This window comes from Megascapheus bottae, chromosome 29, assembly GCF_031878675.1.
Source record: "Megascapheus bottae isolate mThoBot1 chromosome 29, mThoBot2.hap1, whole genome shotgun sequence".
Taxonomy (NCBI): domain Eukaryota; kingdom Metazoa; phylum Chordata; class Mammalia; order Rodentia; family Geomyidae; genus Megascapheus; species Megascapheus bottae.
In genome coordinates, this window is record NC_143537.1 from 4,837,165 (window position 1) to 4,864,062 (window position 26,898).

General features: G+C 40.8%; 1 protein-coding gene and 1 long non-coding RNA gene across 11 annotated transcripts in view; one reads left to right on the forward strand and one right to left on the reverse strand.

Annotated features, from left to right (window-relative positions):
• Nucleotides 1-26,898, forward strand: part of LOC150044548 (uncharacterized) — a 604,944-nt gene that overhangs the window by 537,578 nt on the left and 40,468 nt on the right. The window lies entirely within an intron of this gene.
• Nucleotides 9,627-25,383, reverse strand: Gabra6 (gamma-aminobutyric acid type A receptor subunit alpha6). 5 transcript variants are annotated; one of them, XM_090321084.1, is made up of 10 exons: nucleotides 24,939-25,383; nucleotides 24,690-24,805; nucleotides 24,010-24,077; nucleotides 21,498-21,718; nucleotides 21,331-21,413; nucleotides 20,985-21,128; nucleotides 20,439-20,591; nucleotides 18,744-19,003; nucleotides 15,488-15,529; nucleotides 10,633-10,699 (listed from the first exon to the last, which is right to left on the reverse strand). In XM_090321084.1, exons 1-9 carry the CDS (start codon nucleotides 24,974-24,976, stop codon nucleotides 15,506-15,508), a joined length of 1,107 nt encoding a protein of 368 aa, XP_090177210.1. In that variant the 5' UTR covers nucleotides 24,977-25,383; the 3' UTR covers nucleotides 10,633-10,699; nucleotides 15,488-15,505. The 5 variants fall into 5 exon arrangements, with proteins under 5 accessions (XP_090177207.1, XP_090177206.1, XP_090177208.1 ...); XM_090321081.1 differs by lacking the exon at nucleotides 15,488-15,529 and having other exon boundaries at nucleotides 9,627-10,699; nucleotides 21,498-21,688; nucleotides 24,939-25,376; XM_090321080.1 differs by lacking the exon at nucleotides 15,488-15,529 and having other exon boundaries at nucleotides 9,627-10,699; nucleotides 24,939-25,375.

Below are 26,898 nucleotides of genomic sequence, written 5' to 3' on the forward strand. Positions count from 1 at the left end.
GTGGTACACACACTCCCACGTGCGCTAATGTCCTTGGTATTTGTTAATCATTTCTCCTGCAAAAAAAAATCTGGTGTCCTAGACAGGGACACTGCATTTAGAAATTTCAATTCAGCAGTTCAGTGTTCTGCTTTTCAGAGTATCACACATGTTATTTTTGGTAGGAGAAGCTCATCTGGGCGATTATCTCCCCCCTCCTTCTTGGCCACCCTCCTCCCTCCTCAGTCCCCTCCTTCTCATTCCCAGCCTTGGAATTTCTTTCTGCCACTTTGCCAGGGTGCTAAGATGCCTCTCACACTTAAGAGCTGTTATGAGCACTGGAAGGGAAAGAAATAGCAGGTGTAGACAGCGAGGATGGCATGAAGGTTGTGTGGAGAAGATGGTGCTGACAGGAAACTCAGACTAAAGTGACTGGTGCACTCTGCTCTGGGCCTGGCCCCCTCCACACAAAAGAGAGATGGTGTGGGGGACATGCAGTGCAGAGCAACCCAAGGAAACCATTCTGCAGAACCCGAACCCCCCGCCATGCTTCAAGGCTAGCGCTAGGCTCCCTCCACGTTTGGAGGTTTGGGAGAGGCCCAACTTCCCCCTGGTTCTTGGGCGCTGGGCCTCCTGCTCCGTTCACAGATACACATGCTACTACTGCAGTGGCACAAATGGAAGCTCACATCTGCAGCCAGCACTTACAACTACCCTCCCGTCCTCATTTCCCGTTCAGTGGATGGGACATCTCTTCCACTCTCATTCCTCCTGAGTAGTCGGGAAATGTTTATCATGATCGAGTGTTTAATTGGGTCCAATTTTTTGCATCAGTTAATAAGATTATGTATTTTTTTCTTACTTAGACTGTTAGCATGGTGGAGTACAGAGACTGATTTTTGAATACTGAAGCTATCTTGTATCCCTGGAATAAATGTTGCTTAGTTATGATGGATGATGTTTTCATATATTGCTACATTTTATTTGTTAATTATTTGTTTGGGCTTTGGTGTGATACATTCATGTATAGTTTTCTTCTTTCCTTCCTTTCTCTTTTATGCTGTCTTTCTGTGGCTTTGTAACCAGGCTACTATAAAATTGATGGAAAAATTAATAAATTTAGGGGAAGATTTTTTGCGATTTTATCCTATCATGTCAGGTGCAGTCTAATGGCTTCATTTTAGTGATGTTAAGGTTGATTGGTGAGATTGCATGTTCTCTATCTGCATCATTTTCTCATCCACTGTGGCCATGTGACAAAGCTTCGGAGTATTATCTTTCTCCTCAGTGATATTCTCTAGGCTGGATCATTGCCCATTTCTTTGCCATTTTAGCTGCCACCTCAAGCCAGCATTGCTAGGATCAGAATTGTGCTGGGGGAAGTGTTCAGAGTCCTGATAGACTGTGGAATGGGTCATAAACAGGTTGAGCTGTATTTGTTGGTCTGTGAGCATTTTCTCTTCCTTCCACTGCCACCATCTTACACTAAACAGCCAAATGTACACAGGGAAAATCCAAGCTATAGGAAGACAGAGGTGGGACGCTTTCCAGAGAAGGACCACGTCCACCAAGGCTGGTCATTCCAGACCTTACTGCCTAAACTCTTTATTCCACAGTAGGCCCAGAATGGCCACAGAGTGTGCCACACACAAGAGTCTTTCCCTCCTACTTTTATAACCAAGACATTGGTACTCTTGGGCAGAAGAAAGAGGTGGAGGGACACTGAGAATGAAGATTTAGGCAAAAATGGCTAGATATGTGAGGATAGCAAGTACAGGAAAAAAAAAAGACAGCAGGCTGAACAACTGATATCAAGGAAAGCAAAATCAGGGATACAGACTGATCAATGAATTAAAGTAAGAATAAAAATATACTCAAGGAGATAACAATTTTGTTAACAAAAGCAGAAAGAAGCTTTTATTAAAGAGGACCAAACTGAACGTGGCGTATACACACGTCATCTTTTCCAGGCATCAGTGGCTCACACCTGTGATCCTCGCTTTTCAGGAGGCTGCCATCTGAGGGTTGGGGCTCAAAGCCAGCTCGGGAAGGAAGGTCCATGATACACCTGCCTCCAGTTAGCCACCGAAAGACCTGATGTGGAGCCATGATTTAGCTGGTAGAGGGCTAGCCTTGAACCAAAAGGAAGCTCAAGGTCAACACCCACAACCTGAGCTCAAACCCTAGGATCAGTACCAAAGGGAGAAGGAAAAATAATATTTGAGACAAAATTGGACGAGTTTCAGAAAATATGAGTGCTTGGATTTAGGCTCTTGGCCTTCTCTACCATTTTGTTTTCTTTGAGAGAAAATAGACTTTGAGCCTAAAAGTAATTGCTAATTGCCTTGGGATTTGCTGGGCGCACAAATATATAGGGTTCTCTGAAAAAGAAAATGAGCTTTGGGTTTGGGTTGAGTTAACAATATTCCCAGAAAAGTTAAGGTTCACACTACTTAAGAGCATTTTTATTAGAAATGCCTGAAAATATCTGGAATCAGAGCTTTCTTTTCAATGAAAAGGCCTTTTCTAACCCCACTGCCCACAGCATCTGTGATACATTTTAGACACATCTCTGGGAGTGAGTTGCATTTTCTAAGTTTGGTCCATTCCTCATCAGTTCCTTGTGGTAAATGGTGTGGCATTTTTAGCATGTTCAGATTGCAACTAATTTAGCATTTCTGAAAGTTCCTTGGTGATTTGAATCATATTCAGCCAGTAATTATGATTTGTTTGAAAATGGAACATAATGCGTGATTATTGTATCATATACATGAAGTGCATTTATTGACTTTCTCAGTGTTGAGTACAGTAATTACTCGGAAATGAAGCAAAGCCAATTTTACTTGTTTTGATCAACTTCAGAATGTGCAAGTTAATGAGATTTATACATGGACAATTTTTATTGTTTTCCTTGGTGAGCATTTTAACATCTGAAATCAATATCACAACCCTTTGATCTGATAAGAAAAATAAGTTGGGAGGCATCATCTCATTGTCTCTCACTGGAAAACTTGACAGGAAATCAGGATGAAAAAGGTTAATCTTTTTCTAGCTATATTTAAACTTTTCACAGGAGGCTTGTATATCTAATTCATTTCTGCCCCAGCTCCATGTAAATTGCCTCACAAACCTAGAGCCAGTGATAGCCTGATCCAGGCTGCTTACATTTCTAATGCTTTTCTGAAAATGTAACGGGTAAGTTTGCATCTATCCACCTTTTCTCTCATTCATTTGTGTGTAAACCAGACACCACTTATAGTACTGAATATTTATCAATGTAGACAAAGATATGCACTTACTAGTTCATTGATAAGGTGAAATAATAGAAGTACATGCTATGACTGTTTATATTTATGAACAAATATGTTTATAAAGTAGGTCAAGCCCAGAGAGACGAACTTTGCATGTTTTCCCTCATGTGCGGAAGCTAGAATTTCACTTATAGACATATAAGTAAATACATTGGATGGTATCGAGTATGTATAAATGTACTAACTGAAATATGGTAGAGTCAAGAAAAAATTCAAGTAGTGCAACTACTTAGAAAAGCAAGTCGAAGTCAAGTACATTGTGTTCATGAATTACTTGGTTAAAAGACTACTTCTTTGTACAACTAAAGACAATAAAAAGTAATTTAAAAAATAAACTAAGGGTTCTTAAAAAAATGAAGAAGAGGAGAAGAAAGAAGAAAGAAAAACAGGAGAAAGGAGATGCACTGGAAACATCTCAGAGTCAATCTGGGCAGTGGGCCACCTCCTGACCAGAGCGAGATTCCACTTGAGAGCCGGAGCACGCTACAAGACGCCTCATCCATCACGCCAGTCGTGTGAACAGAGACCTCGATGTCCAGAGCTATGCGTGGAACCAGCTCTGGGTCCTTAGAGGAACAGCCGTCTGGACCACTTGGGCCACGAAACTATCCAGACACAACTATTTCCACACATTGTCACTTTTCACCTTCACTGAAATTTCCTGAATTCATTGCTATCTGAGTCAGTAGCAGGTTCCAGCCTAAAAGGGACAACCTTGTACTTTTCCTTGCCTTTGGAAAAAATTTTTTTTTTCCTGTCAGCTTTCCTCTGTTTAATCAGATGTTGAATCTCAAAAGCTTCTTTTAGGACACTCTCTCTTTAAATGAATCCCTTAGCACGTCTGGCTGTTGAAATCACACATCCTCACCTGAACATACTTCAGGTTTGGTGCTGTGCACGAGTCCTCATTAGAAAAGTGACAGAGCCTTGATTCTTGTTTCATTCAGAGAAAAGATACCTCATGTCTGGGCATGCAAGTTTGTGGTGTTAAAAATAAATGTGAGATCTGAGAGTCAGGTGGATTAGCCAGCTCAGACTGGAATTCCGAATTGGGAAAGTGATTCAGGAAGGGCCTGGAACTATTTTTATTCAATCTTTTGATTTTGCATTTTTGACGACACTTGGGCTATCTACAAAACCACCACAGGAGTGTTTAGTAGACGAGTGAATCTTTTCAAGACTGAATTAGAAGTGCATGTAACTGATTTGTAATAAGAGTACCATTCATACCCTGACAAACTTGATAAACAGTCCTAAAAGCAAACATCTAACAAGACTAAACCATGAAGATAAATAGAATATCTGAGTAGGTTTGTGACAAGTCAAGATGAACTCTCTAAACACAAAACATGCTTTTCAGCATGAGTAAGAAGGTAAACTTGATGCTGTGTATATATGGCCAACATTTTTAAAAATTGGGGAAAAATCAATACCCTGTATATATTGTGAAATGGAAGATGTGTGAAATATAATTTTAGCAACATTACTTTCCTGAACCATATCACCCTGCTTTCCTTGTTGGTCATAGGGCTCGAACTCAAGGCCTGATGCTCTTCTTGAGCTTTTTCACGCAAGGCTAGCTCTCAACCACTTTGAACCACAGCACTACGTCCAGTTTTCTGGTGGTTCACTGGAGATGAGAGTCTCATGGACTTTCCTGCCCAGGCTGACTTTGAACTGTGACAATCGGATCTCAGCCTCTTGAGTAGCTAGGTAGATAGGCGTGAGTTACCATTGCTGTGCAGTGGTATTTTTTTTTAATGTGAAGTCTGTGCAGGTTTTTCATTAATTATTATGCCTTAAGTTATAAATCTATAAAAATTACTAAGTGTTAAAAATTAAATAATTCAGTTCTGAAAACAACCCAGGCAAGTGGCTTGCTATGATGGAGCTTCAGAAAGGGGAGATAACATGGGAGTACCTGAGGGGAACTAACAGTAGCAAATACTAATGATTTCATTGATAGGATCAGGAAAACAATAGGTTTCTAGTGTTTGATGTGTATCACTTACAAAGAAGGTAAACAAATACCACTTAACTACTGGAAGAACTCTCTCCACCCAGGCTACCCAGTGCCCTAGGGAGTAGTCCACACTGTCTTGTAAATACCTCTATTAGCATATTCTTCTAGGTAGTTGAGTGATCTCTGGTATTTCTTGCCTCCCAGATAAGACCTCTAAAGCAGAGGCCGCCTTTTTTTTTTGTAATGTATAGAGGGGTTACAGTTACTTTCTCCAGATAGTAGGTGCATTACTTCTCACACACTGATACCCCTTCTCATGTTTTTGTCCTCATTTCCCTCCCCCCACCCTCTCCCAATCATCTTGTTTTCCCCTCTTCCCTTTCCTATTTCAGATAAACAAAGTATATACAATGTGCCAGGTATTTTTTTTTTCAACTGTTCGGCACTGGTCTGATAGAGGAATTTCTTCTCCATGTGAAAAAAATAAAGTTCACACTTCAGGCTAAGAACTAGGTCATAACAAAAACAATTTATACAATGCATGTTATACAATGTAGTTGGAAGGTCAGCTTGGCATGTATACATTTATGGTGTTCATACTTGATTGTATATAGTTACATGATTGTGTATAGTTTTGCCAGTCCTCGTGTGACATGAACTCGTTATTGAATGAATAAGTGTATGCATATATATACATATGCATAGTAGGTGAAGAATTATTCTGTGAATATTGTGATTTTAAAAAAATACCATAATACCAATCTTATTGCTAGATGCAATAGTTTGTTTAAATTCTATTTATTTATCGCTACAGGCTGAGGTTTTAACTTGGGACCTTGCTCTTGCTGGGCAAGCATTAAACTACTTAAGAAACACCTTCCATTAAATTTCAGTCCTCACAATTATAGTGAGAGAGTTTTGTTTGGTACTTGTATCTGATAAATATGTGTGGCATTAAAAAATTAGTCACAATACTTGATTCATCGGTAATTACACACACGAATCTGTGTTTCTCCAAATGACCTTCAGATGACCTGCAAATGCATTTCATAATGGCCTGATCTGAATCTGTTTTTGCTAATCACAGTGAGAAAAGGGGCCAGCAGTGGACAGTTCCTGGAAAGCTGAAAGGGCCTGAATCCTGCATGCAGGATGCAATGGAGCCATTTTGAATCATCTGTGGGTTGTGGGGTGCGCCATCCTCACAGGTCTCCTCCACAGCACTCTCCCTGCAGCGTGCTTCTCCATGCTTCTCTAGGACAGACTAGAACACAGGGAAAGGGCGAGAGGCTCACTTACCAAAAGGTGAGTAGGTGACCTATCAAAAGGTCAGGGCCACTCTATAGAAATGCGTAGCTTATACAACACGTATGTCCCCTTTGCAGAACCTCTCAATATACTACGCGCTTGCTCCTCACTTAGCTTGAAATAGGTACGCTGGCCAAAAAAAAAAAAAAAAAAAGCAAAATATTTCAGTTGAGACACAGCATTGCCTGGGTTTCATGCTCAGTACATGAAAAAAACAAACAAACAGCAAAACAGCTCTTGTTCTGGTCTCCTTTCCTGAAAAAGACACGTTTCCTTCCCTGGCTATCCCAGCCCATGATTCCAGTGTGTTACCAAGGAGTTTAGGACAACTAAACACCCTCAGTGCTCGTGTCCAGCAGAAGAATTTGGGCAACACAGGAACATAAAGGGAATAAAGAAGTTTATTAGAAAAGAAACAGGACAGAGAAAGAAGGCAGGTGGCAGAGGCAAGCTGCCAGGAAGACGGCAGGTCAGCCTGCTTTCACCATCTTGCCGTCATCCTCATGACAAAGCTGGGCATAAAGACTGGGAACTGGCCAGCTTTCTGCTCAGTGGGCTTCTGCTCTTGTAAAATTGTGATGCCAAAGACAGTGCTCAGGCCTGATTTCCACATTCTTTTTTAGAACCGCCCCCTTTTATTGTGAGACAGGTTTTGGTCTGCTTATTCTGCCCCCTGCACACTATGCAGGCCAATCGCTGGTACAAGAAGACTATACCTTAATAAATCCTCCTTAGCAATGTTCTTTAAAAACATAAATTAATATTTTATGTGAACCGTAATAACATTTACAGGGGAGAGAAAAGATAGTATCTTAGGCCCAGTAGAGACCAGGCCTTGAAGAGGAAAGTGACATTTATTTACCAAGAATCTATGCAGCATCTTTAAAAAAAAAAAAAAAATCTTGCTCACTCTGTCTTCTAAGCTAGGTTCTCTTTTCCGCACTATCTCCCTTCTAGTCTCTGCTTCCGACAGCTAATGTCCCTGTATGACTTAGCAAACAATTCTTCCAATGTAAATTCTTGCCACAGAAGTGCCCAGTGTGGGTTCTGTTTTACAATCATAATTCAGCTCACAGGCCGTGAGGACAGGAGTAGGTCATGTCCCCATTCAAAGATGGGAAAAGTGTCTGTTTCACTGGGGGCAGTGGAGAAAATCATGTATAAATTGCGTCTCAAGTGATATTTCCCAGATTGGTTTCTGGGGAGTGCTTCTGCTAAGATTTTCCTTTTTGCAAAATGATACTTAACAGTCATGTAGTTACTGAAAATGTAAAATGTTATCCTACCAGAGCAAACTTGTAGAGACTCAGTGCTTATAAGTCCTAGAAAGGCTACTGAAGATCAGCAGAAAGGCAACTTGATTCATCACCTCTGCCCAAATTACTTGACTAGAAAAAGTGTTTTATTTATTATTTTCTGTGGCCATCTCATAGTATACATGGAGAGATCACATTCTCTAAATTCCTGAGAAATGCATAATAGGTTTCATAATTTTGTGAAGGTTTTAATTTTCAAGACCCTTTACTAGGACGTAATATAAGAATCATGTTTTTTTTATCTAAACATCAGATTTTCTATTTTTATTAAAAACTCACAAATTTATTCAACATGTTTTCTTTCATACAGTGAATGGTCTAATATGCACTGGAGGTCACACAAGCTTGGGTGTATTAGAACAATAAAAGGCATATGAGAAATTTAATATATAAAGAAAAAGTAGCAGCTGTTGACTGCATATTTGACCATAAAATTTAAATATTTTGGACTTTTATTTTAAAGACACAAAAATAAAACCTGTGTGGGTCTATCATATTAACAATTCCATGAATGTTCAACAGGAAGAATCATGTTTTTTAAATTGGTTTTATTTATTACCTTCTCAATATTTATGTGTAGACAAGTGTCAGAGAAACGGATGCCCTTGGCAGGGTGTTGTAGAATGAAGATTGGTGAAAGGCATGAAGGATGTCAGAAATCTGGGGAAACTATTACAGGAAATGAAATTAAGGTTGGAAAAATGTAGTGCTCGAGGGTTGTTTGATATGAACAAAGCTTACTACCTGATCTGTGCACCATTCTCCCCACTTTAATGTAGAATACAGTAGGCCATACTTGATGAGATTGTAGGGAAGAAGCATGGAGACATGGCCTCTTCCTGACACACTCCTCTGACACACCCATTTCCACAGAAAAGCCCACAGCACAGGCTGTTCACCAAGGAGGGGCCTTTGAAAGGATCTCATCCAGCTCCTTCGTTTTGCAAATGCAAATAAAACTGAATCTCCTAAAGTTTGAAGAGGTAAAGGAGCTAAATAGATGCCAGAAAAGCTGCCTGGAGATCTGATCTTCATCTTGCTCTTTGTTGCCGTTGTTTGCTGATTCCACTGGTGGAACTTAGGGTCTCACACATCCTCACATCCTTGGTTTGTACTCTCGTACTTGAGCTACACATCCAGCCCAGTTTTTCTCTGGTTATTTGGAAAGAGCGTCTCCTGGGTTTTTCTACCTGCGATGGCTCTCAAGCATGGCCTTCCAGAGCTCAGCCTCCTGAGTGCCTAGTATTGCTGCCTTGACTCATCTCTTTCACCCTTCCTAGAGAGTTATTTCAAAGAAACCTAAAGTTGTTTTTCTGTCGCATATTTGCAATTTTCTGGCTAGGCTCAAGAGTAGTGGTACCAGCGTATTTCCTCCTGGGTTCTGGTGCAGGGTGACTGCTAAAATGCTTAGGGCCCAAGGGTATCTGTCTGATTCAGGTCTTTCCCCATTTGAGAAACCAGGGGTATGCTTTTCTCCCACCTCCAGTTCTTTTTTCCCTGGTTCCATTCTGTGTAAAGAAGCGCTGCGCGGAGGAATGGTAGAAAGGGAGAAGAGTCTCACCCACTTTTAACTGTTGATGGAGGAGCAGGGAGAGCGCGGCCTTGTGATGGAAGTGTGTTTAGGGATCGCCCTGTGTTCCCCTTTGTTTCTGCCTCTGACAAGCACCTAGTGCATTATTCAGCAGCAAGAGCTTTCTCCTTTCTTGGCAAAGCAGAGCCAGACAGCAAGTGTTTCTTATTCTTTTCTTTATTGTGTCATACAGAGAAATATATGAGATATAACTATTATTATAATATAGAAGTCCACCTTAAACTCATTGTTTTCTAGAATGCCATAGAACTATAGTAAGCATATTATTTTTTGTAAGCATATTATTTTTAAAAGAGTCCAATAGAATAAAACATGACTGTATTTATAGTATAACTAAAGCTATGTGCGTATACCTACATAATTTATGATCTCTATATAATTTATAACTATATAACACCACATTTGATTGAGGTAAACGAGCAAGGGAGATTCACAAACAAATGCATAAACCCGGTATCTGCTTTGTAATACCACTGAAAGCTATTTTACAGGCATAAAAGCCTCTAGCATGCTGGTAGAAATCTACTGATAAACATTGAAAGTCTATTTTTATTTTGCTTTCTTGGAAACTAAGCCGAGACAAACAGAATTTAAGGCAACCTTTGGAAGTGTCAGTATTTCTTATTTTATCTGCCTTGTGGTAAATATCACTCACAGTGACAATTAAAAATATTGAACAATAAAAGTCAAAGGTTGGCATATTCATCCTACATCCATCTTATCCTCATAAAATTGTTTTCCGTACTATGCAGAGAAGTCCTATCTTTTACTAACCTTCCACTTTAACTGTGAGGAATAACATTATTGCTTTGGGGAGTACTTACTCAAAGCTGTGGGTTACAGATCTTCCATTTTGATTCATGTCTAAGAAGCATTTACACAAGTCTCAGTACTGTATTTTAATGGTAGTGCAGGACATGAGAACTTCAGGTGCTTAGGTTGTCCCGGCTGCGTGCTATTCCACACGACTTCCCTCTTCCATCCTGTCTCTAGAAAGATAAACGACCCAGTATACAAGGTTGAATCCCGCAAATGCAACTGGGAAGAGAATTCGAGAATACTGGTCAATTTTACTGCTGCCCCCCACAGCTGGCGAGAGTGGCGGTGGTGTGACAGGAGTAGACTGTAAGATGGGTGCTTCCATGAGGACTTTGCCGGCCTCAGGGGAAGGGACTATTGGCAGAGTGAGAGTGGTGATTCTTTTCTTGAGGTGGTACTTGGAATTGGCGCGCTAGAAGAGAAGATGGATGTTTAGTGTGGCCTAAAGAATAGACATCACGGCCGGGAGTTTGGCCTAGTGGTAGAGTGCTTGCCTAGCATGCACGAAGACCCGGGTTCGATTCCTCGGTACCACATACATAGGAAAACGCCGGAAGTGGTGCTGAGGCTCAAGTGGTAGAGCTCTAGCCTTGAGAAAGTCCAAGGACAGGGTTCATGCCCTGAGCTCAAGCCCAGGACTGGCAAAAAAAAAAAAAAAAAAAAAAGAATAGACATCACACACAAAAAAAGAATAGACATCACTTACTGAATCCTTATTTTCACAACTGACATTCATTATGCAAGTTAGAACACCCAAACATTCATCTATCTATCTATCTATCTATCTATCTATCTATCTATCTATTCCATCCTGGTGCTTAAACTCAGGACCGGGGCACTGTCCTTGAGCTTTTTCTCTCAACACTAACACTCTACCACTTTGAACCACAGCACCACTGCCAGTCCAGACAATCAGCCAGATATCAGTGTTTGACACAGTCATGGGCTAGGAGCCCAGTAGGGTCTGGAGAAGGCCCAGGCCTTACATAGGCCATGTCGTGTTATAAGACCCCAGGCTGGTTTCAAGGCTATTTCATTCACACATCGTTTTATCTCTCAAGGGATTCTGGCTCTGCCTGATTTCGATTCCGGTTCGGGTTCTGGTTTAGCTGTATGCCGTGCTGTGGGGAGCTTGGTAGCTGTCCTCTAGTTCTCCTCTGTAGCCTGCGGCAATGCCTCTCCCTGTGGCCAGCTTGTCTTGCTGGGTCTCTCCTTGCACACACTAGCTGTACATAGCCTGGTCTTGTACAATGGCCTTCCTTCCTCCCTGGCAGCAAAATCACCACTTTGCTGCTTGGCGGGGATGTGGCTCCCGTGGCAGGCTCCTGTGGCTTAAGCCAGCCACCCCGCTGCCCCAGGATGAGGCAGTTCCCTCCCCTGTGCTGACAGAGCCACAGGAGCACTGTCACTGCCCATGGAGTGACATTTGAGCCACAGCACCCACGACCCCAGTGCTCTACTCTTGCTCCTTTTCCTTCCTAGACTCGACTGTTGGACTGCCGTACACATTTCTGAGTTTCTATATCACAGTCGTCATCACAGAGATTGGAGGCCCCTATGCTTTTAGAGATCAAGGGAAAAATCAGTTGCTTTACCCAAAGCCAAATCTGTGCATTTAAGCCTGATTTGATGTACTATAATGAATTTCAAGCAAGGATTTCTCTCAGCTGGTCCTGTGCTAGGCACTCTTGGGCGGAATTAAATAAAACTCTCAGACACAACAAGACTTTAAAGACTCCTCCTCCAGAATCTATTGATTCTGGATAGGAAATAAGTGAAATTACCTGTTCAAAATACATGGATTCCGAGAACTAAATCCCCAGACTATATGTGGTTTGGATCACAGTGACAGTATTTTGATCTCAATGACTGCTGCCTGATGTACAGGATAAACTTGGCAGTTGTTTCCAAGAGTTTTCTATCTCATTTCTCTGAATGTAATTTGAATTTTCATCTATTAAAATATTCTTTTCCTGGGCAAGAGAACTATATAACTGTTTTATTTTCTATGAGCTCAAAGCACATATACAGAACACAAAAACAATGACCCCTTGTAAAATTCCTGTAGGATGGTCTGTACCATGACAGAGAGGAAAAGAAGATGGATCTTCAGGGTAGATGGCTTTTCCAGGCCCATCTTGACCTTTAGGAGCTATCTAAAGCCTAGATCCTTTTTGATTTTAAGCCAAAGACAGGCAAATATGCCTAAGTTCATTGAGATAAACATGTGACTGGAGAACATAATGTACTATAAACATGGCAGGCGTTATTTTTCCCTTGCCCTCGTTAGCAGTGTGGGGTGGAGGAGCTGTTCTGGAATCTCGTAGCATCATGACATTGTCACAAAGCGTGTAATGAGTATTGTTAAACAAGCCTGATCCAGACACTATGGCGAATTTATTATGGCATTTATGTGGTATTAGTCTGCAGTTTAAGGTCCCCTATACCAAGATGGCACCTGCCCTGATATACTGACCCCAGTGAGCCTTGTGGACATGGCCTTGTAGTGCCAAGACATGAATCAGAAATCTCCAGTTTGCTGCTCTGAATCTACTGCTTAATGTGTGATGCAGCTTAGCGTATCCAATCCGAGATTATGGTTTTCCTCTAAGCTTCAGCTTTTTTAAACTTATGAAATAACATTTTTTCATAATGTTTTCCTGTTCGTTTTTCAAGTATTTGAACAGAAAACCTCAGAAGACTTTAGATCTTACTTACTGAGATCTGCTTTGCCTTTACATCTGTGTGATGGTGGTGTCACTGCCAATGCCAGCCTTTATACCCCATTCTGCCTCCTTGGAATTATTCCTCATTTAGCTATGACCACCTTCTCTCATCTAAATATTAGCCTTCTTTTCCTAGCATGAACTCTCCTAAGCGATAAAAGACATTGTTTTCTTGCAGGAGTGTTTCAAGATGACCAGTCAATACAGAGAACATACTACATGCTTCCTCTACAATGAATGTAACTAAACATTTCTAAACATTGTTGGAGGAGATTTTCAAAGATGGGTATGAAAACTTTTCTGGTAACATTACATGATATTTTAATGGTTTGTTTGATATTGCTTTTTATTGTAAATATCATTTCTAAATACTGTTGACAAGCACTATGAGGCATTTGCATGCAAACTTTTACTTATTTCTTGAAAACCCCCTTAATATCACTCACTCCAGAAGTAAATAAATAGAAGCCTAGGGTGGCTCTGATTAGGAGAAGGTTGGATAGGTCTTGTTTGGTCAGACTCGAAAGATGGCATTCTTAGCAACTCTTACGTTGAGATTTTAGCATGATTCTGAAACTCAGAAGTCTGACATTCTGTTTTTCACTATGGCAGGCTGTTGTGTGACATTATGGGATGTTGAGCAAACTTCCTGATTGTTTCCCACAAGATCGTGGTAGCACACAAGTTCTAACCCCCAAACACATCCGCAGACCTGTCAGACAACCCCATGGGAGAAAAATAGCCTTCTGTTGAAAATCGCTGGTTCAAGATCACCGTTGTTTCATTGCCCAGAAGTGATGGGGGATTTCTAGCGGGCTGCAGAGGAAATGCAAGAGTCCTGCCTCCTCTCCCTGCCGAATAATCAGCTAGTGGATAATTGGGAGTTGACAGCCTGCAGGTTCTGGGCACCAATTTAGAAGAAACACACTAAGTATCTGAAATGAAAAGCAAGCCAATTTTGCAAGCCAGTCAAGCTACAGGTTTACCTCGGATCCCGCCTGCTCTATTGTAAGCCCAGCAGCTTCCACTGATGGTAAAAAAGGCTTTTGTCAGAGTCCAGATGAGGGCTCAGCTTGGGGCTGTCATGGTTTTGAGTGGAACACCTGTGGTTTTGAGTTTTTCCCGGGCTTCCCTGCTGCTGGGAGCCATCCTGCTTTAGGTATTTTTAGAGCACCTCTTTGTTTCAAGTGAAGTCATACAGCAAAGGTACTTAGAGTCAAAGTGCACAATATGACGATTCGTTGTCTGATACAGGGAGAAGGCATTGGGGGAATATTTCGGACAGTTTAAATGAGGGGGCAACGTGTAACCTCTTAATAGAGGCATGGCTACCCAAGCTGCACTACCAAATGGGCTAAGTAACTGTTTGTAGGGACACCAAAAATAGGAGAATAGCTCCCAGAAATATCCAGTAGTTGATGTATTTCAAAAACATATCATTAATCATGCTGGGGAAGATGGACTCTATTAGATTTGTTTTGCATCAGCATCACAGCTGATGGACTAGGGAGCATAGAGGACCCCAGGAGTTTTAGAAGGATATAGCTTAACAGCGTCTGTCTGTGGAGTTAGGGGAAAACATAATAAGGGGTGGGGCCTCTGGGTGGAATTTGATACATGACAGGGAGAAAAACAAATCACCTACCTCCCTCATCTACTTCATCTCCGTCTCCCCTTCAACCATATGATGGCACAGTTGTGGAGAAGGAGGCACTGAGATCATAATTCTAGAAAGTCTAATGTCTGAATTCAGTCTTTTCTTGGAAGTAATGACCACACTCAGCAGAAATCATGGCAAAATTTAGAGCAGAGGAGGTAAACTTTTCAACACTTCTACTCCTCACATCTCTTTAGATAAATGAGTCTAGCATGGTAGTAGCTGAGTTTGCCTGGAGGCAGGGGGGGAGGGGAAATCCACTAGCTATATTTCCCTTTTCTGAGAAGAATCATGCTTATCCTTCTCAGCTGTGCCTGCACTCTTCCGGGGATGGATGCATCACCGAATGGAGCAGACCCTCTTCCAGGGCTCTCCACCCTGCCTCACACCTCTAGCCATCACCTAGCTTGTCTTCCTTCACGTCAGACAGGACATTCCATGAAAGAAGAGGCCCTAGGATTCTGCAAAGGTCCTGGCACACAAGTGCACGTAATAGGGGTGCACTTAAGGAGACGTTGAATGATTCGATGTATACACAGGCACACAACCCATAAGGGTCTAATGAAAACAAAGATAACATCAATATAGAGTTCTACTGTGGCTAACAATATTATGACCAATTTGGTAGATAGATCTTCGAAAATGTATCCTATTTCTTATGAAGAAGGCATGTCACATTAAGAATAAGAACAGTAATGGATGGTGGGAGGCTAGGACTCATTCACACTTGGGAGCGTGGGAATAGGCCTTAGTCCTTCAAAATAACAAGTAAACCAGCAAAGGATGCCAAGAGATCAAGGATCAAGCTTGGTCTTACCTAATAATAGGCTTGAACTTACGAAGACAGGACTGACTGATTCTGTAATGTTAACGTAGCATGCCACATTTAAAACAAAGCAAAACAAAACAGAACAGTAAGGAAACATACAATATTGCTGTAGAGAAGGCATCTATTTAAAACCTAAATCAAAAATTACATTTCCAGTCAGGTGCTAAAGGCTCACACCTCTAACACTTGCTCCTCAGGAGGCTGAGATGTGAGGATCTCAGTTCAGATCCAGCCCAGACAGCCCGCAAAGCCAGAAGTGGTGCTGTGGCCTAAACAGGCAGACGGCCAGCCTTGAGCAAAAGAGACCAGGGACGGTACCCGAGCCTTGAGTTCAAGCCCCACAATTGAAAAAAAGTTACTTTTCTGAGTTCAGATGTCTTACGTACAAGGAGATGATTAATCCAGTGGGCTCTTCTGAGAACTTAGCTGTAAGGTGTGTGTCTTTCTGGATTTGAGTTGTGGGTTTTGTAAGTATTCAGTTTTCTTTGTCACTATTATACTAAATTTCAAGGTCAAAAATAAAAAATGATAAAAAGAAATAATATATTTAGCTACATATATTTTAAGTAGTTTCCTCTGAAGGACACTGGGCATATTAAAACTTAGAACTGAATCATATGAAATAACTCACCACTTAATTTATTTCAACTTCACCATATTTGCCAGTGTCCAACTTATTTAAATAATGTTGTTTTGATTACCACTGAATAGGCATTTTTAAATATCATGATATTTTCTAGAAAAAATATAACCTTGCAATCATAGTATACCCTTGAGTAATATAAATGTCAGATGTGTAATTTATGTTTGTTCCTGTTCAGTATTTAAGGCAACTTGCCAAGTTGTGACATGAACAAATAAAATGTAAATGCCCTACATAATCACCTGCACTTATTTTTGAAACCTTCAGGGCTTGAAGTTTTGATCTGGTTTTTTTGGCTTATAATTGTTATACTTTGGCCTTTTAGAAACAACCTTCTCCTATTTAAAATACTTTTAAAGAAGATTTATGTCCAGAAATACATTTTTTCCTAAGAAAAACAAGCAATTTGTGAGAGAGTACTGTGAGATGGCTTAAATGTGAGTTTTACTCCAGCTTCTCATAGTACCTGCTTGTTATGTATGCATTACTGTTTTAGGATTGTATCAGATAGTTTATAGAAAGACCTAAGAACTTAAATTGCAACTTATCAATGCATTATACCTTTAAACAGTAGCCTAAATGATGGTCATCTTTTGTCTGAAGATTAGAAATTTTATTCTTCTTAATATTATATATTCCAAAAAAGTTGGAGAATTTGGGATTTTCTTGGTTCAGCATCTAACCAATATGCTTATTCAGAATAGATTTTTAATATGTTTCTAAAGAATTTCTCTGCGTTTTTGATATATTTCTCAAATATGCACATTAAATTCTAATGTTTTATAGGTATATATTTAGACAGTATATGGACTTCATAAACATGGAGATTCTATACTTTATAGACATACAGATAGTTTATAGGAGAATTACTTTATAAACATAAAACCATTCCATTTAATATTTGGAATTCATTTTTCCTGCAAACAGTTATGACTAAACTTGTATTTATTGTGCTGTCTGTAAGCTAGCACATTTTTCTCATACACTACCTTTTTGTGATCTTTCCAATCACGTATATATACAAGAATAGTCAAAGACAGAATCTGGGGATTCTCAAAGGATTCCATGCAGTGGTATACAATACAAGTGTTACATCCAGTGACATCCAGTTGGCTGGATTCGAGTTCCTGAGAGATAACCAGGGAGGGGAAGCCCTGGGCTTCCCTAATATGAATTCCATAAGACTTTCAATCAATTCCTACTTCTCCTGCCAATTAGTAAATAGCAATTTTTTCCTGTGGGAGACTGCTGTTTTGTTTAAAAGGCACGTAATTAGACTGGATCACTGGATGGTTAGATGTCACATATTTATTTCCTTCCTTCCTTTCATCTTTCCTCCCTTCCTTCCTTCCTCCATTCCTTCCTTCCTTTCTTCCTCCTTTCTTTCTGTCCTTTATTCTTTTCTTAATGAAAAGAAAAAAGAAATCTCTACATATTTTGGTGTGGAAATGGCCTTCTTTGATTTCCCAGAGAAAAGATAGATTTTTAAATGAACTTTTTAGTGTATTACAGAGAAAATGATCCTATGACCCTTTTTGCCAGTAAGTGTCTTAAATTTAGGGATGTAAATTATGCATAGTTTTACAGTTTTTATTAATCGTTAAATTAAATATCAGGGATTGTGGAGCTGCATGTGGTTTTGAAAGTTGGAAATGTGTACCACAATTCATCAATCATAAGAAATTTCCAGTTTGAACTGTCTGCATTATTCTTTTCCAAAGCAAAATTTTTCTCTTTGGGGCAAATAGCTGCTCTTTGGGGTTAGTACTAAAATACAAAAATCATACCTGTCAATCAATTTTATAATTGATTTTTTGAAACTGTGAAGCCAGTTTATACACGAAACTGAAATTTGGGAGTAGATTTATGACTCTAAATACTAACACAACTGTTCATTTCTTACTCAAAAACCTTTGGGCTTGGCCACAACAAATTCAATGTAAATTTATGAACACGTCTCGCTGATTATAAACTTACTGTTGAACGTTGCTTAGATGAGATTGGCCACATCCAGGGTGGTATATCTGATAGAGTTGTACACACACTTAACATACTACACTAATTAAACATGTTAATATTCTAATAGAAATAAAATAGTAGGATTATGACTAGCATTCAGGGACTCTATTAGGACATTTAGGTCTTTCCCTCATGAAACAAAGCAGCAAGCAGATCTCAAATATTGCCCATTCCGTGAGTCTCTATTTCTTTCCTGAAGCCTCACTTGGGCATTAGATAGAGAAAGAGAGACAGGTAGATAGACAGATAATCTTCATTCTCCTCCAGTGGTAGGAGTGAATCTGTTCCAAGGAAACATCGAAAGGCTTAGCAGAATTTCTAGTCTCTGCTGAGCACCTGAAAGCTGCCAGAACTAGTAATAAAGATGAAAGAAGGCTGAAAGTTTAGAGCAAAGATAAATGAGAGGTTGTTACTTGGCTTCTTTCTGTGAAGTTCAAGGGCAGCTAAGGATCTGGCTTTAGGAGCTGGAGTTATTGAACTTGTGCTCAGCTACTATTATTTGGGACCATTTATTGGTTTGCGGTTGTTGCCTGGACTACATTTATTGATCACTGGAATAACATTAGAAAAGAGAACAATTACCACCACGATCTCAGCCTCCATGGGTTCGGTGGCTTTGGATGTCGTCCCCAGAGCTGGGGCTGCCGCCTGAGCCTTCCTTTTGGCCTTCCGTGACTGGAGGTTGGTGAAGTAGTTGACGGCTGCAAACTCAATAAGAGCAGAAAAGACAAACGCAAAGCACACGGCTATGAACCAATCCATGGCTGTGGCGTACGAGACTTTGGGCAAAGAGTGCCGGGCACTGATGCTCAGGGTGGTCATGGTTAAAACCGTGGTGATTCCTGGAAGAAGAACCGGTGAGAGACGCAAGGTCACCCTCGGAGATGATGAAGCCATGTAAAGCCCTTGCAAGACAATTTTTCTCCTTTCATTGGACTGTAATTCCTCACCATGATTTTCAGAGGTAGTCTCAATTTGGCATAACTCAAACTTAGTGCAGTGATTTATGTAATTGCTCTAAAGTAGGCTTTTTTTTGGAACTGGTATAAGGTTACTATTGTGAAATTTTAATGAGTAGTTTTTGTTGTTTCCTTCTGAAGAAAACATAGCAAATTATTACTTAAGCAAAACCATCTTGAATTTCTGATCAACTTTAGTAGATGAAAATATTTGTCATTAGAGTTGAGAAGTCTTTATGCTAGAATAATCAGCATAAACTTAGATGTTTCAGTTACAAAATTTAGCTTGGTGTTAAGGTTAAACGCTGACTTGTGAGAATGCAATTCATCTTACCTCTACCAGCATTTTATTTATTTCACCTTGACTTGGAAATTTGCATGATTAGGTGACCAGTTATACTTGTGGAAGGAACACATAGTATGAATATTCTTTTGTGGATTGCAATTTTAATACAGTAAATTTTAAAAATCAGAATGTTTGTGAGATTTTAGTTCAGGGGAAGTCTTATAGTTTGCTAAATTTATCACAAAGAAAATCCAATAAACACAGCCCTTGGTGCTGGCAGTATTTTCAGCAACAGCTCTTTTTTTCTCTCTCTCTCTTTTTGGTCAGCCCTGGGGCTTGACCCAGTCAGGGCTCCAGGCCTGGTGCGGTCCTTGAGCTCTTTTGCTCAATGTTACTACTCTATGACCTGGAGCCATAGCTCCATTTCCTGTTTTTGAGTGGTTCATAAGATCCCATGGGGACTTTTCTGCTAGGCTTGGCTTCAAACCGAGATCCTCAGATCTCAGCCTCCTGAGGAACGATGATGACAGATATGAACTGCCAGTACCGGCAGCAGCGCTTTTTCTTATTGTTTCATTTTGCTTGATTAATATGTTTAGAGATATTTTTATAGCACATCGCTGGAAGTAAGTATTTTGGTTGAGCTACAGGAAATTAGTAACAACATTTAGACCTGCAAAACTAGTAAAGATTTTGTGATTCATCTTCATAGAAGTGAAATATAACGTATGTGAATGTGTTCTATGTCTCAGTCTTTTGTTCCCTGTTAACTATTAGCTTCTACCTTTCTGTTTCACATTGCTTAAATATAAAAGTCATAGAAAACCAGCCACAATTCTTACAATTTTTTTGCTTGGTTGACTATCACACAACTTAATAGTGAATCAACAACAACATGATCTGTACATCTTGTGAGTCTGTTTCCCTTGTGGATAGAAAAGGGACATGAGTGTGATAATTCACCCCAAATCCTCAAGCCCTGAGCACTGGAGGATGCATGGAAGCAGCGCTGAGAGCAGGAGACATACATACCAAAGACAGTTCTCGCGGGAACAGACTCCTTGTTAATCCAGAAGGAGACCTGGGAGAGGATGACGGTCATGATGCACGGCGTGTAGATCTGTATCATGAAGTACCCCATCTTCCTTTGCAGGTGGAAGTACACTGTCATGATCACATATTCACCTGTCGGGAAACATGCACGTCAGTATTCTTGCGGTGGACAGTCTGTGAAAAGAATGCGGGCCACTATTCATCGTTCGAGCTTTTAAATGAGTGTGGATGAAAGGAAAATCAGCAAAGGCATCCTGCAGTGTGTGAGCAGTGGGCTGAGAGGCAGTATAGCAGTTCAGTGGTTTCTGCGAGGTTCCCTCTGCCGTATATTTACAAAGCATCTCATCCCAGGATGGCACAACCCACTAAATGCACCGGGTTGCAAACTCCATTTTGAGGACAGCTACTCGTGCTCCTCGTCCCTCCATAAACACGTTTTTCTGAGGGGTGCTAATATTGAGAAACCACAAATAGACATGTTGAAACCATGTGTACTGGAGTCGCAAGAACTGGGCAAGTCCTTACCTGTGTTAGACTTCACGGTCTCACTGGACGCCGTCTGTCCAATCAGATCATACTGGAGGAGGCTCGATGACTCTTCTGGGACTTCCACAGAATGCAGTGGTCCTTTTTTCCATGTATATATGATTTCACTTTTGGGATAAGCATCTGAATTTTTGAAACAAGCAGCAATGGATAAGACAAGTTGTCTTCTCTATTTTTTGTGTTTTTTTTTTATTAAAGCAAATATAACCGTTTCCTGAAATCACATTAAAATGTCATAGTCGTAAGTCTCTTTTCTAGACTTGGCCTACACAAAGTAAGTGCATACTTGGGCTGTATTGACTCTGAGAAGCTTTTTGGAACTTACAACTCCCAAACTTGAGGGGACAAGCATGTCCATCCATAGGGAAGTTCACCAGCCTCATGGGACAGTCAGCATTGATGGTCAGCCTGCAACAGTGAGAAAGACAACCGTCAGTCTGTTGGGTGGACAGACTATTGGGGCAAAGGAAAGTTCCTCAGAGAACGCCTCACCTCATGGTGTAGAGAATGGTTCCGTTCTGCATTATCCTGAAGAGTTTGTTCGGGGTCGTCATGTTGTGAGCAATTGACTTTTTGCCATTCCTGAAGAAAGTGTCCGGAGTCCAGATTTTACTGACCATCAGGTTATTTAAGCTCAGAATCTCTGCAGGTCCCCCAAACTTCAGCCTCTCATCAGTCCACGTCTGGCGGAAGAAAACGTCCATTGTGTACTCCTAAAGGAAATAAGATACTCACATAGACACAGGCGAGATGGTTTGCTGAAAGATTCTGTCCTTCAGCTTATACACTCAGTCCTAAAACTGTCTCTTAGCTTATACACCCAGTCCTAAAACTGAAGCAATAAAGCATGTTTATGACAATTACTTCTCAGGAAACCCAACAGTCATTTAACAGCAAGTAAATGATTTTTATAATCAATGAATTATAAAATATGACATATATTGATTCTATTCAGAGAGTGGTTTATAATCAATGAACAATGATTTTGGTGAATCATTACTTTTATCAAACCAAGAGCATCTGTCATACGATAAAACATGGTGCTTTTTGTACATGCGTAAATTTCCGTCTCCCATCCTACTTTCTGCAACTTTCTCCTTCATGAACCTTTCTGTGTCTACCTCACAACCTTACGAAAAAGGCATGAGAAATGTTTTACAGTTTAGGCTTGGCACCGGTTCTCCTACCACCAGCTAGTGGTTCTGCAGGACAGCACCCCTTCACCTTGAAAGGGGGCTCAGACTTGTGGTGCCATTCAGTGCAGTGCCAAGAATAGATGGACTTTATCGATTAGCACATTATGGTTGCATATCATAATTATTTTATATTGTGGTCAAAGGATATAAAAGCAAGTATTGCCATGATCATTCTAAGCAAGGCATCATTCAAAAATGCATCCCAGTTAGGATTTTTAACTGATTGCTCTTATAAAATAGTGATGTTTAAGAATTACAATAAAGGGGAAGTGGCACTGTGGCTCAAGGGTAGGGCAGTAGGCTTAAGCTGAAGAGCTCAGGGACAATGCCCAGGTCCAGAGTTCAAGTCCCATGACCAACAAACAAACAAAAAACAAAGAATAATGAAATTACAAAAAAGTCAACAAAAAGGCAATTTATAATCATATCAATACATTGTAATACTTATTCTGCCTACTTTATGCATTCCTTATAAAACCAATTGCCATTATGAAGTGGCTAGATGTTAAGAGTTATATGATGTAATGCACAATACTCTCATAGCATAGTGATCCATGCTGTCTTAAGACACTGCAAATATATATATATATATATGTGTATATATATATATATATTTTTTTTTTGCCAGTCCTGGTCTTGGGCTCAGGGCCTGAGCACTGTCCTTGGACTTTCTCAAGGCTTAGCACTCTACCACTTGAGCCTCAGCACCACTTCCAGCTTTTTTTCTATGTATGTGGTACTGAGGAATCAAATCCGGGTCTTCATGCATGCTAGGCAAGCACTCTACCACTAGGCCAAACTCCCAGCCCAATGCAAATACATTTTTAAAGAGTCACATGCATGAAATAAAATTCCAAGGACTTCAGTAATACAGAATATGGTCATAGTTATTTATACTTGTGTGAGTCAGTACTTGAATGAAAAATATAATATTAAAGCAATCAGATTCTGAATTGTTCTGACTCACTTTTCTCCTTGTGTCAAGAGAGTAATCTCTCAATAAAGCTTCTCTCTCACACTGGTCTTTTCCTTTCTCCTTCCTTCTTTGATTTCACCTTCCTTTCCTTTCTTTTCAACTCAAAAATTATGTCTTCCCAATCTGTTTATCCCGAAGTACAATTCCCTACTAAAACCTAATGACATACCTCATTTTGGATGGCTGTGTATATCTCTACCTTAGCATTACTACGTTCGCTCCAGGGGGAAATGCTACCTGAGAGCTGTGAGAGAATATCATGACACACTTAGTTCTAGAACATTTGTTCAGGTTTTCATTGCCACTTACTATAAATAGTCTCTTATGAATCCTACAGCCATCTGTACCTAGGGCAGAATCTCCAGCACACCCGCTGGGCCCTCTGCCATGGGAAAGGTGCAAACCCTGAGCCTTTCCAAGTGAGTTTTACCCAGGGAAATAGATGGTGGCCAGCTATTATAAAAGACGGGAGTTTCCACAGACAGCCTTAGTATATCCTTGTGTGTGGTGTCACCATCTCTGCATTTAAAATGATTGTCATTTACCGGGACTTCACATTAAAGGAGAAAGTCTTATCAGGGCATATTATGTGAATAATATGCTAATAATAAGCTACCATCTTAATGGGTCCCCTCACATTGGAATGTCCAGCAGGGTCCTCCATGACCTGTGAAGGACATTGAGTCAGCCCCTTGCTCTTATGGCCATGCCCTCCCGGCAACAACACCCTGACCGTATCATGAATCTGGAGCCCAGCGTGGTGTCAGTGCCTGTTACAGTCAGCGATGGAAACAGCACCTCCTTCCTACGTGAAACCCCGACTCGAGCTCACCATCTCCACATCGGACACTGGCCCGAAGCTGGTCACATAGATGTCTGTTTTGACTTCAGTGACAGCACCTGAAATTAGCCACAGGGACAGGGTTACCACCAGGGATGCAAGGGAAGGAAATCTAAGGAGCCCACACAACTCCAACAGAAATGGCAGCTACGCCAGGCTCCAGGGGAAGACCCAGTTCTTCCAACATGGCCAACTTCTGTCACTGCCTCCCATGACATTTATCCCAGTAATCCTAAGGAATGGAAGATGACTGGTTTGATATCCGAATAAATTACATTTTTGCATATATAAGTGTGTGTATGTGTGTGCATATATATATATACATTTGCACACATATATACGTGCGTGTATAGGCATACATATGCATATGTAAATCAACAGACTCCACTGTACAGATGCTAAGGAAAGCGTGTTACACGAGGATTCTTTCTGCCCTCACACCACTCCATGCGGCAAACACGTCCATACACCCACAGCACAGTTAGTGACAATGAGATAGAAAAGTTCAGGCATCCATCTTCATACCACTGATGGAGAATGGAGGAGAGACACAACACAGGCCTTTCCCTACATCTTCCCGCTCTTGGCAAATGACCCGCCACCTCCTCTAGGGTTTGGAAAAGAAGAAAGAAACCTCAGGCCTCCGAAGGAGCCACGAGGAAGTTGTTTACCTCCAAAGCCTGGTCGCAGTCGATTGTCATAACCTTCAAGCAGGTTGTCCAGGATCCGGCTGACATTTTCTGAATGGAAGTTGCTTTCCTCTGGCTGTGCCACAGCCTCTTCCAGCCTGAAAGGAGAGGGAGGGAGGCTCAGAGAAGACAGAGCTCCTTGTCCACTCCAGTCTACCCCATCCTGGAAGTTGCATTATGCACAGCTCCTTCTGCTAAAGCCAAAACAATTCACAAGCACCTCTTACTCACCATAGAACCACGGCCAGCCAGGGCAGAAGCGGCACCATCCTTCCACTCAGCTCACCTTCTCCCTCCTGGCTCCTCCTCCCCGGGCCGGCTCTCCTTCGCCAGTCAACTAGATGGATCTTCTGAACCCCTCATAGCCCTCTTCCTGAAGTCTAGTCAGGAGTCCAACAGATGAAGAGGCTTCCAGTAGAACTCGGGGAGTTCTTCCAGTCTTCTTGTTTACTTTTTTGTGTCTCTTCACGTGGAACCAGGTGGTCGGGGGTCCTAGACTATGTCCTGCAGACACACAGCCTCCCCTGTCTGCCTCAGCTGGGAAATGAAGCGTGGGAAGGGATGGTGCATGGTCCCACAGCAGTGACAGTAATCGAGTGAGGCATTAAGGGAGATTAGGAGGAAGGAGCGCGCTGCTAGGGTTGGCATGAAATGTGCAGGGCCTGTGAGGGAGCCTGGAAAGCGGTGGCCTCTTGCTGATTGAGATTATGTTCCAATGGGCCCAGCGTTTATTATTTCTATGGTTCACAGACAGATTCCTACGTGACTCTTTCTGGTTGGAAAGGCAAACAGCACAAGGATTTGCCTGGATTCTCTTTCAGGTTTCACCAGCTCTATTGGCTGTAAATACACTCCCATTTAAAAGCAATCTATTGCTATTTATCTAGTAGCATCTTTATCACCTGGTTATCCTGGTTCTCTTCGCTGTGGAATAAGAAAATTTTAGCACATCAATAAGTTTTCTAGATTTCATTTTTACATGGAATAAAACCAAGTATAGGTAAGACTGAGCATTTTACATATATGCTTATAGAACAGGCAGACTTTTCCCTTAACATAGTGTTTTCAACAAAGAACTAGTAATAGTCATTACATGTTTCTCTAAACAAAAAATAAACATCTGTGGATGTATTTGGATAGGCTTGTAGTTAATCAGTTAGTAAGAGAAGAAATTATTTTTCTACTCTCAATAGGAGAAGTAAATCCTAGTGTTAGAAGATATAATAAATTATGAAATCGGCTTTTTCCTCCCATCCCTGGAACTTACCTTTATGTGATTCTGTTAGGCCTGGAAGTCTTTCAGTTACTCCGTATGTTACTTCCTATGTGCAGTGAATTCCTTCGTTCACACATTCCTGTCAGGATGGGGCATACAGGATCCATTAATCAAAATGATAATCGGATGACAATATTTTGTTCGGTGGGCAATCTAGAACAATCATTCTAGTATGAACGGTGTCCTGCTTTACTGTCTAATATTTTAATTCCTTGCACCACCAATACAACACTGCTTTATATGTATGAATTGCCTTACTAAAGTTTCAGGATAAGTAACAGAAGTTATTGCATATAAAGAGAAAGCTTAGTATCAGATATTAAACTATTTCCCATGATATACAAATATGAATATGCATCTTCAGGCATGCACACTTGTATCCATGTGTAAACAAACAAGAGAATCAAGACATACAGACAATTGCCTCCCGAGCAACAGCACACAGTTGCCTCTGCTCACACCAAAGAGCCTCAAATATTTCCCAAAAGAACAGAAGGAGGAAGAAAGGAAAGATTAGGGAAGATAAGGAAGATTAGATACTAAAAAGGCTGAGATCTGAGGATCTCATCTCTCAGCCCTGAAGTCTGAGAGATAAGAATCTGTAATTAACCACCAGAAAACCACAAGTAGGGTGGTAGCCTTGAGCTGAAGAGCTCAGGTATAGTCCCAAGCTTACAGTCCAGGTCCCACAACTGACAAAATAAATAAATAAGTAAACAAACAAACGAAGAGTAGGGAAGGGAAGGAAGGAAAGGGGGAGGTAAAGAAGAAGGGTGGTATAGACTCAGTCTAGGTGCCCTTCACCAGACGAACGCAACAAAGAAAGCATGGCATTTATACACAGTGGCACTTTATTCAGCCAGGAAATGAGGGAGATCGTAAATCATTCTCGTGTATAAACAACATCATTAACAA